This window comes from Gymnogyps californianus, chromosome 3 (genome assembly GCF_018139145.2).
Source record: "Gymnogyps californianus isolate 813 chromosome 3, ASM1813914v2, whole genome shotgun sequence".
Lineage (NCBI taxonomy): Eukaryota > Metazoa > Chordata > Aves > Accipitriformes > Cathartidae > Gymnogyps > Gymnogyps californianus.
The window spans coordinates 41,849,652-41,862,186 of NC_059473.1; the positions used below are offsets into that span (position 1 = coordinate 41,849,652).

The 12,535-nt window shown below is 35.3% G+C and overlaps 1 protein-coding gene across 1 annotated transcript in view; it reads right to left on the reverse strand.

Annotated features, from left to right (window-relative positions):
- FMN2 (formin 2) overlaps window positions 1-12,535 on the reverse strand; it is a 162,700-nt gene that overhangs the window by 36,836 nt on the left and 113,329 nt on the right. Inside the window, exon 15 of the mRNA XM_050893860.1 lies at window positions 11,994-12,086. Within this exon, the coding sequence (XP_050749817.1) occupies window positions 11,994-12,086 (93 nt within the window). The remainder of the gene's footprint in view (window positions 1-11,993; window positions 12,087-12,535) is intronic.

The window sequence follows — 12,535 nt, forward strand, 5'->3', positions numbered from 1 at the left end:
TGGAGCAACTTTTGTTTCAATTAGAAAGGAAAGTTACTATGGTCCAGAGAGGAAGGAAAAAAAAAAAAAAACCTTCAGGTATCTGTATTTTTAATCATTTCAAAGAGAATGGATATTACACAATGAAAAGAATCTTGAGAATCCCTGAATGATGCAGGTGCACGTAATAGCATTTTTAAAAAAAGTAGTAAGTACATATGCATAAGGCAGCTACTATACCCACAAAGAGAGATTTCACCCTGCATCTGATCACCTCTTGGCATTAAACAGAATCTTGCAAGGAAAGAATTTTCTCTAAAAGAGAATTCCCTTGTAGTCTGTTCCAAATATGTGATGACACTTCTAAACCTTTTGCATGTTATCAAAAGGATATTATTCAAGTGTAAATCTGACTTGCAATCCATTTGCTTTCTCATTTTTCTAGACATAAAAATTTAAAGAATAGTATGAAAACAATTCTGCTTCCACAAGACAACAGGTGGCACCAGTGAAAGAGAAGAAAATACGGTATGCACACTCAGCGATCTGTCCCTGTCCAAAGAAAATATTCAGATGACTGCTTTTGCACTAGTATACAGTAAACATCTGAAAGCTGTGGACAACGGCTAGTCAAAGACCTGCACTGAGATTTAACCAGCAAGGGAAGAAAGCTTCCTGTTATCAAAACTACAAAAGTCTTACTATCACCTGGATACAACGGAATAACTATTAGATGTTGAAGCAGCTAGAGATTCCTGTAACTTCTGGAACTGGCCACTAATATGATCATCTGATATTAGTGATTATTGGTATTTTGCTCGGTATGAATCACCCCATTGGTAATCTGCTTTCAACTCATTTTTCTGTTTGAGTAGGGGAGGAAAAAAAATTCAGAGTTATGACAGATTCAGCTGAAGTGTCTCAGAGTGCATCAGACTTTACCATTTCATTCAATGAAATGCATCTTTACTGTCACTTCTTCCTCCAAAGCAGTTCATCACAACTGTAAAAAGAGTGCCTGAAAGGCACCAGTTTGGCATTCTTCCTTCTTGGCAGCCAATATCTAATAAGTGCCAAGCACCAGCTGCAAGGTGTCCACCTCAGGAGAAGAGTCTTGGGTGAAAAGTGTATTTCCTTTTACAAAAGAGAACTCCTCCAGCAGGTGAAGTAAAAAGGAGAAAATCCCTACCCACTCCACAGTGATCCTAACATGGTAATGGCTGATACAGGAAAATTGGTCATTTCCAGGGATGCCATGGCAGCTGAGCACATCTGAGTGCTCCGTTCTGCCACTAAAATTTCTCTCTATCTCTATCCTCAAGAAGCAAGATTACTTCAGAAAGTCTTATTGATTTTCTTTGAAAAACATTAAAAGAAGTCTTGTAGTCATCCAGTAGCCAAATCTGCTTTCATATATAATCGGAATCCATCAGCTGACCATAGCAGCGACTGCTTGCAGGTTTTCTGACAGATGTAGGAGTTCCTGCTCTTGGGTCAGTTATCTTTCCCAAATGAAAATATTCCATATTTTATTGACTCATGCTCTTTTCTCCAACCCCCTGCTAAGAGTAGTTTTCTTGATCCTTGACACTAACTTACTAAACCAGGTCCAAACACACTGTTCCAAATCTATTAAAGACTATATCATACCAGGAAAAACTAGCCCCTATATTTCATGTAATGCATCAGTAAGCAGAGGTAAAACTTTTTATATCTCTGCCTGCATACACTCAATATATTGTAGAGCTTTATATGCAGCTTTCATAATCCTGAAGGCATATATATTCTGTAAAATCTACTTTAAAGGATATAGTTGAAAAATAACCTCAGGTCATATTGAAAAACATTGCCATATCAAAAAAAGAACATTTTAGAGTGAAAGTGACCTCTCATGGAGCAAAGCTGCCTTATCTACTATTTACAACATATACTGAATTAGTTATCTTTTCATGTTTTCTTTTCAAAGCTTCTTTAATGCCTTCTTGTTGGATGATGTTCCACTGTTTGCCTGCTTTTTCCATTAAGATACCTTCAGATTATTTAAAGATGGTCTCCCTTTAGAGCAAGGTCTACACTTCCTAAATACTTTAGATATTCGGTCAAAATTCAAGTACATTCCTTCCTCCCTACATCATTCCTTACCAAGCATGAGGACTCTACTATATCCAAGACTCTTCAATCAATTCTTTTAACTACAGGGTATACGTATTTCTTCAAAATTTACTCACTCAGATGTTCTAAGTTCTATCTTATCACTTGTTGTGTTTGCTTAAATTTACTGCATGATGTTTTATAATTGGGGCATAAAACTTGATTTCATGCAATTCAAAATGAGCTTTCCAACAAGGCCTCACAAACGAAGTCTAATTAACATAATTCACAAAAGCTCTGTCGTTATCAGTATATACCCACATTCCAGAATGATACATGCCATTGTTCCATGTGTTTGCTCTTCTAATTCTTTTAGATTAGAGTCCTGCAAAGATTACATATAAACTTCTGCAAAGGCACATATATGAATAGCCATACTAAAGTGACCTATGCATTTATGAAAATCTGAAGCATCTCACAAAATTGAATGTGAAAAGTATACACAGGCATTCTAGAAAATAATGGTCTTTCACAGAACAGTATAATTCACTTTTCTGCAAATAGTTTTTTTGTTTTTTTTCTTTAAGAAGCCTAGAAGATTAAATTAAATGAAGAGAGGTTCAAAGGTAAGGACATAAAAGCCAGTTTTTGACCACAAATTGTCCTCTCTGACCTCAGTGGCAAGTGACATTTCGGACCTATTATGCTAGAATCTCTGCAGGAATCAAGCCACTCTATGAACTAAGAGCATTGCCAAGTATCTTCTCATTTTCAGTCCAATAAACTTTCCATATTCATCTCCTCCAAATTTAACCATTATACCTTCTGCATTAAATCTGATTTTTAAAAAAGTTGAAAAAACATGAATATATCTATTTTCTGTATGTACAGATATTGCATATAACGTGTGTTGTTTCTGTTAACAGTTGTTGCAATTTCTTGTTTGAAAGTGCAACATTTCACTCTTTATCGTCTCTTCCAGAAGATTTAAAAATCTTAAGAAATATTTGACCTAAGAAATATTTGACCTAAGACTAACTGGAAGGTCAAAGACTTACAACGACTGTTTTAAACTGGGACTATTCTGCCCCTGTGCTATATACATATTATTGAAAAGCAGTGAAATTTTTAGAAATCCTTTTTACTGAAAAAAAGAAAACCATTTCTAACACTTTTACAAACTCTTGCTGTAGATTTACCAGGATCCTTAAAGAGGACATATTTTTTTCCACAGTGGTGCTGAATGAATAGTAGCTGAGACTTTGAAAATATGCCAAATACATCCTCTGGTACAGCCACAAACTCAAAAAAAATCCCAACAAAACAAAACTAAAAACAAAATTGAGGGACAGACTTTCTTAAAAAGTGTATGGAACATCAGGCGGTTCATCTGTCACTGCTGATCCAGCTCCACTAAGATCTGAGGAGCTGAGGTGCCTGACAAAGGCCATGAGGATACCTTCTGTAGGTATCTCATGCATGTGACTAGGACAGAAGGAAAGTGAAGACAGAGAGAGAAAATACTGGATGAACAACTACCACAAGCAAGGACATGTAGTTACACTGGTATTATTAGGATCTAAGGTTCAGGTTTACAAGACCTCTGCCAGAGCTCCTAAGAGAATTTCTCCATTCTCCTTGGTAGTACATGTACTTTTAAATGGCCCCAGAAAACACCAAAATAATACTTACAGCTATTTTATTTGGCAATCAGCATACTATTTAACACTGTGTTTTGAAATACCTTGAAATACCAAAGGAGAATAGCAAAGACACCAGAATCAGTAGAAAGCTCTTGAGAAAAACCTCTTTCTTCCTCCCATTAGACTTCTGAATGTGTTTTGCCTCAATTTTTGGATTTTGTTGTTGTTTGTTCTCTTTGCATGTTTTATTTAATTAGACTAATGTGGTTGGGGACGTGAGTGGCACTGGGAAGAACTAAGTGGCCATTTTAGATGGAAACTATCAAAAAGGAAGTGGGTTTTGGGGAAGATTGTAAAGAAAAGTTAGATAATCATTAATTTTTAAAGTGATGACAGGGGCTCGTGCTTAGTGGCTCTGCAAAAAAAAAAAAAAAGCATTAGAACTCAAGCTTAAAATTGAATATGCAATAATACCAGGAATTTCATGAGAAAAATAGACTCAAAGCTAACAGTTAATAAGAATTATCAGTGTCCTTTATGTGCAAATGTACTAGATAAGCATAGTCACAAAACAAGTTGACCCTTTGGTTCTGATCCAAAAATTATTCTAAGCAGACCTTGTAGGTCTACTCAAACAGCATTCAAACACCCTCTCAGAGCTTTTGTTCCACCAGAACATTTTGTTGTTGCTTTGTGGTATGATCTTGACCCAGTGATTACCATCTGTAGTCACTGTCTGGCCCCAAACCCTGTTGCAATTTAAGCTATTTCTGCTGAACCAGTTTCAAAGGGCTATGAGTAAGAAGATGCACGAAACTGCCATCTCTTCTGATCTCCTGATCTCTCTTAAGGGAATACCACATCTTCTCAGGTAATTGAATACAGGAATGCATCTGAGTAATCTCAGATGGAAGGCAACAAGAATCCTTTCATCTGCTTGTCTATGTCCTAAATCTTTTTGCTTTTTTCCTCTCTTTTTATTTAAAGTGTTAACTAGTATTTATTTATAATTAGCTATGAATGTGCTTTCCAGTAACTTTCAAGTGGAGCCAGTTTTGGGGTTTTTTTGACAGATACAATGCCTTTTCAATGAGTCATTAGAGCTACGTTGGTATAGTTTTGAGAATTTCTATTTACACTGAACAAAGATCCAAATACATTTGGATGGTTTATTATCAGGTACATTCATGCTAAGAAAGCTTTGCAAGAGAAGAAAGCAGGATTTATTCTGAGAATCCTAGCAATAGTCTTACATCCTCCTGTATTTCCTATGACAAATTCATAGAAGGTTGCGAGCATGAATACTCACTTCCTCTCCCCCATTTTCTAAGATTTTCGTACATACATGAAAAAGAACACTTAAATACTTCATTCAGACTCCAGTTTCTTGAAGATAACTGGGGATAGAACATCTAAGATGCTGGACATCTTCCTAATTATGTTGTTCTAGTTTTTTCAACACCTATGATAAGTTAAACACATAAACACTTGTATTGATTCCAACCAATTGCACTTTACAATGACTTTACACTCTCATACAACAGGACCAACTCAAATTATGTGCTAGCCCCATAGATTATGACCAAGATCTATGGAACCACAGCTTAAACTCTCAGTGAATATGTGAGCGCTGAAAGTTAGTCTTTGTTGAAAGTTAAGAAAATTTAAATTTAACAACAGACTCTACAAAGGGAGACTGACTTTTCAAATTAATAACTATATTAATTAATAATAACTATATTAATTAATAATAACAACAACAAAACCTCAGCACAAGTCCTATCTACCCCTCATACATGCTGTGTTTCAAGATGTGAACTCTCTCCACATTTTGCTATTTGTGTCCTCTTTTAATCCATCTCAGGCAGCAGTCTGCTAAGAAGATAGGTTATTTGCCACCCTTTGAAAGATAACATCTGCTGTCAGCTGAGTGGAGGGAGAAGTGGGACCCAGATCCAACACTTCAAAAAAAAGAAAAAAAAAGAAAAAAAAAAAGGAAAAGAAAATCACTCCATCATACTTAGTTACGTGCATTCAGCGACTACTCACTATAATGTTGTCATATGTCACATTCACAGAAGTAAAATACATTGTATTTCATGTGCAGCTTTGAGCTCCTCATGCCACGTTCCTTGCTACTGATTCTAGCATCCTATACTGCTCAAAGGTCTCAGTCAGGTCAGGACTAGGCACTAAACAGACATGTAGTTAGCTAGCATACCTAAGACTAAATACATGTTATTAGGTACAGTAAAGACACTGCAAGAGATTTCAGGCCTGATTTAAAAGGAAGGCTGTTCAGCTGTGAGCCTGTACTCTGCGGTGCTGAAGAACACGTCATGCCACTGTGATTAGGGCTAATGAAGGAGCTAAGTACTCTTACTTAAGCTTTAATGTCTTCCTCTTATTTTTCCTTTTCCATCCCAAGAACTATGTGGTAAAATCAATGTTATTTGAACACATTTTGGATTTTACTGGAGAAGAGATTTAAAATGTGAATTATTTCCCCCCCCACAACTATCCACAAGGTTTTTGGTAATTTCAGTAATCTGCTGCATTTATTCAGAATATTTTGGAGTGGATGACTTGTATCATGCTATTGTGACACTCCTGCATTGATCTGTTCCCAAGTGATGCCAAAATACCTTTTTTACTCTACCACATCTGTGCTGTCTGCAATCATTGCATTGATGCCTACAAAAACGATTAAATGAGGTCCTGTGCCAAAGGCACAAACAGCTGCCAGCCCCAGTCTAAAGGTTTGACCTTTCATGGACTTTGAGGCAAAGTGAGGCTAATTCAGTGAAGCCTGTTTAGTGCTGCGAATACTACACAATCTGAATTAGGATTATTATGTAATAGTGCAGACCAATGGAGGTGCTGACATCTGAGGTAGGGACAAGTTTATACAATACTGACGTTAAACTATTTATTAGCATTAAGATGTCAGTGTGAGATTAAAAAAATACTTTCAGCACTCAGAGAACAAGTTTTAAAAGCTCTTTCAATAATCCAACAAAAAGAATACTAACAGAAAATGTAAACATTCATGGAATTAAATTGTTTAAGTGTGAATTCCTGCATCTTTTGTTCTAGTGACTTATGTTGCTCGCTCTTCATATCCCAACATTTTTTTGTAAAACAAAAAAAATTGATTTTAAAAATATTAATAATTAGCATATTTTGATAATAATAATATTTAAAGTTAATGTCTCCACATAAATCTACCAATAACCAACCCCTTAATGTTCTGTGGGTTTTTTTGAAAAAGAAAAACAAAAACGTTTATTCATATATATTCCTAACGGTGTTTTACTCATATTTTCCTCAAATTATTTTTAGAAAAATTATGAAGTAGTGCTATGTTCTTCCTTATATTAATCAAATCATAAAAGCAACATTTAAAGAAAACGGAATCTGCAAAATCCATCATTCTGGGTTAGAAAATGCCAGAATTAAGATTACCCTAGCAGCATTTATTTCGCAATCATCTACAGTACTTCTGGAGCCAGGAACTGAACACAGCCATCCAAGATTCAGTCTGATGCTTTAGTCTCATTCACAATCCATCATTTGATGATGCATAGCCTTTTGGTGCTTGACCTAAAAGAACGAGTCACGGCCAACTATCTGGTTGCAGCTACAGCGATAAATACAACACACTTAATAAATGAATGTATAAATCACAAACGGTTTGGAAACTGGATTCCTGAATGCTCTTCCTGGCAAAAGAGGGAGATGGTTACAGACAGTTCACCCAAGAGGACAATTTTAGCATCTTTATTTTGTAAGATCACGAAGATGTGGCTAGAATTTTGGTCTGGAGAAGAGTCTGTATTCTTGGGTCCAGCAGAATTAAACCTGCGGCTGGCATTCGCTAACAAGAGCAGAACTGCAGAATTTTGCAAAATAAGACTAGAAGGAACCAAAGGTTGAATGGTTACCTTGTACTCCCAAACTTACAGTCATACTGGAATTATTCCCAATGTTTTTAGATGAACTAGCTAAACATCAGAAAATTATGTTTTTACTTCTTCTGCAAACAATGCATTCTAATGCTTAAATTTCCTACACGTAATGCTTTTTCTGAAGTCTAAAACTAATTATATTGGTTTGACTTCTGAATATGATATCGGATGACTTGCTCAGATTTGAAGTCTGTGACATTTGCACAATTTATAGAATCTCAGTGGAAAAGCTGTGATTCCAACATATTGCATCTTCCCAGTTCCCAAACCAGACTTACTTTTCCGAGGGAGTGATGGTTGCTGCCTCCTATCATAAGTTTCCTGCCTTATCAGGCTGACAAGAATGCACGGCCTAGCTGGAGTCCCAACAGCAAACACCCAAAGACTGCTTTTCACTGCAAAGTTAACCACAGTTAAAACCTGGGGACTGAGACTCATTTGTGGTTCATGCACACACATTCTTTCAACATGAGCTGGCTATCCTATCAAGCGGGGACAAGGTTAAAGGATTAGTAACTGCTAATAAAATTCCTTTACAAAATTGCATAATGATTAGCGCCCTCAGTATTTCCCCACCGTCCCATGTGATTCTGAAGTGATTCTGAAGTCCCCAGTGATTTCTGAAGCTTTCTAAACTGGTGGATGTGATCTCAGATGTTTTTATGTCCCTATCTATCCACAAGTACATATGGAACAAAGAAGACAAGGTTCCCAAATAGTGTTTTACTTTGCAATCTCTCTTATTCAAATTGTGATAACTTGTAGGGAGTAACTCAAGGACAGAAAACTTCAGTGAATATATACCCTATATCGGGGAGATGCAAATAGTACTTTTTGAATTCCTACAGTTTGGTCTGAATAACTTTTCATTGGAAAAAGACTGTTGTTCTACTAAATGCCATGCTTATATTTTATATTACTCAAATACTGGAAACCCTTAAAGAAATGGTTAGAAATATGTAACAAACAAAACTATAATTTTTGAAAGTCTTGTATTTTCTGACTCTTTTTCTCCAATCTCCTTTTTCAAAGTAGCTCCCTTTTTTTTTTTTCTTTTTTCCTTTTCCCTTTTTAAACCCTGTGGCTATGGAGAATTTCAGGAAAAAATTATTAACATTTGTGAAAACAAAAGAACCACATTATATACTTTGTGATTGATGATTTGCAACATGTGGACCCAAAAAGAGGACAGAAAACATGGGAGAACAGAGACGATTGCCTTGGAGGTTTTGAGGCACATAGACCCTCAGGAATCAAATGCATAGGATAAAGCATGCTTGCAAATATCCACTAAGCCAGTGTAGAGAGGACAGGACAGGTAGTTTGACCTTCTGTTAAGTAGAATGATCGTTTTATGAATGACCCTGAAGTCCATCAGAAAAAGGACTGGCATCTTTTCACTAATTTGCATATTTTAATGAATATGCTGATTATTTAGCCTACTGACTAGGCTGGCAAGGCAAACTCTGAACAGCCTCAATCATATATACCACTAGCATTTTCATCTAAAACGTTACGACTCTGAACATATTCTTGCCTCTTCCCCTTCTTTATCTTTCAAATGAAATAATCTTTACAAGTAAGCTAGTAATATACAACCTTTTTTTGTCTTTGGTGAATCTAATAAAAGTGTTAATGTTGTTAAAAGATTTTTTATTAATACATCAATAGTAACAATCAGCTAGATTAGTTACAGTAACCTAATTCAAAGTTATATAACTGTGCCAGACAGTAACTATTCTTATAAAGCAGTGCCTTTCTAACCCCTTGCCAAGGATATTTAATTTGATGTCCAAGTTTTCTTGCCTATGGGAAAACCATTTTTCATTTTAGCTGCTAGCAACAAGTATAAGTGAATATCCTGTAAATAACACTACTTTGAACTTTTGGGTCCCATTATGCACACAAGTTATCTACTCTGAAAAGGCATCATATAAACACGCCAAATTATTCAACTCTATGAAAAATGCTTTTCATCTGAATTATAAGTTAAAACTTTTTCTGACTTTAGAGAAACTGGAACTTGAAAAGATAAAAACTTAAAGCTTGATTTTTCTTTGCCCAGAGCATATGTTATATAAACACAAATCCCCAAAAGGTGCCAAGAATTGTCCCTCTGTTTTTCTAAATGATCATGTGTGCAGTCTAGCTGAAAAGACTCATCGATTATGTCTACATAAACAACAAAAGCCCTTAGAAAAAATATCTAGATCAAAAGCCTGTCAAACACTGAACAGGAAAGAGAAATCCTGCTTTAAACATGGCCTCTTTCAAGTCTGAATTCAATCCCATGAAATAAAAACAAAGGATTTCATAATGAAAGGTATTTAAAATTACTTTATTTTTGGAACTTAACCAGGGATTCTTTTTTCCTATATGTTAACGTTTGTATTTCTTACATTGGGACAGAATTCTGCAAAATGTGCCTTACAGTTTTAAATAAATGTAGAAATTGTTTAGTCACAGTCCACTGTGTTCACAATACACATTTCCAATTATTTTCATTAAAATGCGACAATGGTATTTTTACTGACATTATGGGTTTCTCCTTTTGTCAACCACCTGACAATATCCACTGTTAACGTGGGAACACAGCGAAGTTCTTAATGGACAAGATGCATTTATTTTTCCTTTTTTTTTCTTTTCTCTCTTTTTTCCTCACTTTACTACAATACAGACACATAATCAAGAAAGGAAATCACATATCCTTGCAAAAACAGAACAGATTACTATATAGCTTATATATAATTATGCTCTGGAAGTCATTGTCAGAAATCATAAAGTAAGCTAGAGTCAGCTACTTCTAAAAGTATGGTTTCTAAAAGAAGTGAAAGAAATTTAACAGATATACGTCTGATGAAATATAATCCTCATGTTTGATTTCCTACTCTGTTATTAAGTTTAATATGCAAACATATGGCATGATTTACAGTATAACATTAGTGATCTCTTTGAGACCAACTTGTGATTTGATTGTCCCCTATCTATATATATAAATAATAATAAAAAACTAATGTAAAACACTTGCTACATGTTTAATCATGTCACTAATGTAACATTTATATGTCATGTACGTAATCAGAATCCAGTTTTAAAGCAGTTCATACCTACTATTGCTGGAGACAACATCCTGTTTGCCAGGTTTGGCTAATAGACATTTGTTTTAGAAAACATCAGTTCACATTTGATGGTTCAAAATGGTGGTTTTGCTCAATTTATTCACTGTAATTGAGAGTCCTATAGCATGGATCAGTATATACTAGAACATATGTACTCCACTTCTTATAATGTTCAGATAGATGGTCACCTTGGATATTCTAACCAAGAAGAGATAAATGCATATCTGACTGGCCTCTCAAACATAACGCACGTTCAGTTAATAATGATTTCTATATATGATAGCTCATTAACACAGCTCTAGGATAACAAATTACTGGCAACTCCATTGAATCAGCACTAGAAACTGACTTTTCACATAACTTACCTGTTCAGGAGACAACAGGACTGTCTTCTATTATAAAATGCAATATCGAAGCAGAAGGAGCAGCAAAGTGGTCAAGAAAGTTCAAATTACATTGGTGTAGTCATCAGGCCATTGTCACCCTGATGCATTGAATTCTAACTTGTATCAAAAAGTGAATTGGTCAATACAGAGTATACTCTTTCAGAGTAGTATTTCAAGAGACGCTCCGATATACCACCAGTGAAAAGTTAGTTATCCATATCACCTATATTCTTGCAAAAGAAGGGTCTAGTAAAGCATTGAAAGCATAGTCTATTCAATTTTAAAGTGTTTTCCTTCTAGCACTCAGGATGACAGTTCGTCATTGACATTTCTAACATATTTTCTCCTGCAGAATTTTCCACTAATCACATCCAAGTTTTTTCATATGGATTTGCCTTATATCTGGAAAACCTTTAACTACTTTTGATATGCTTACTCCATGTATTTGGCGCATACAAAAGAATTATCTCTTTGGAAAGAAGTTAATGAAACAGAACCAGCTTCAATAATTTTTCCAGGAACAAAGGTTGTAAAATTGTTTTCTACTGGAATGTTGAACTTATCAGAAGATCACGCACTCAAGCCACTAGTATTTGTCTTTGCTGTCATGCAAAAGAGGGTGAGTCACCTACAGTACAACAGAATCATTTTGCAAATCTTTTAGAACTGTGTGGCATCTGATTAAACTAATCCACATCTTTCTATGATGCCAAAATAAACAGTCCCTTTCCCACAATGTATAAACATTGTTCCCATAACTTTCCTTTGAAATGTCATGAAAAGGTTAAGTGACGTTTCATTATTTACCTTGACTAATGAATTGCTCCATGCTGTCTTTGAAAGGCTGGAGGTGCTCTTCTAGTGATAGCTGATAAACTTTTGCTGCTTCTGTCTCACATACTGAAATTGAAGTAACAGATTAGTTTAGGATGACACATCATAGTATGGATCTGCATACTGTAATAAAAGACACACTTAAATTAATGCATAGCCAGTGAAACTGCTAGAATATGTGCCTCAAAGACACTACTTCAAGTACAAACACTATGATAATATATTCAGGAACAGTTATGTTCCCAGTCAAATGTTTTTGACTAAAATATACAGACAACTTATGGCCTGTGTATTAGTTTAAATGAGTAGTAGCAAAAATTAACAAAAGTATTCAATTCTTTTGAAGGAGAAAGATAAATTTAAGGGGCTGAAATGTATGGGAACAAATTACAAACTCAGATCCCAGGCCGTGTTGATATACCTGGCACCAGGTGACAGTGCCTGAATCAAAACAAAGTTCAGATGCAAAACCTGCACCAAATAGTAGGAAGGATCTTAATTTAGTGAGTAAATCC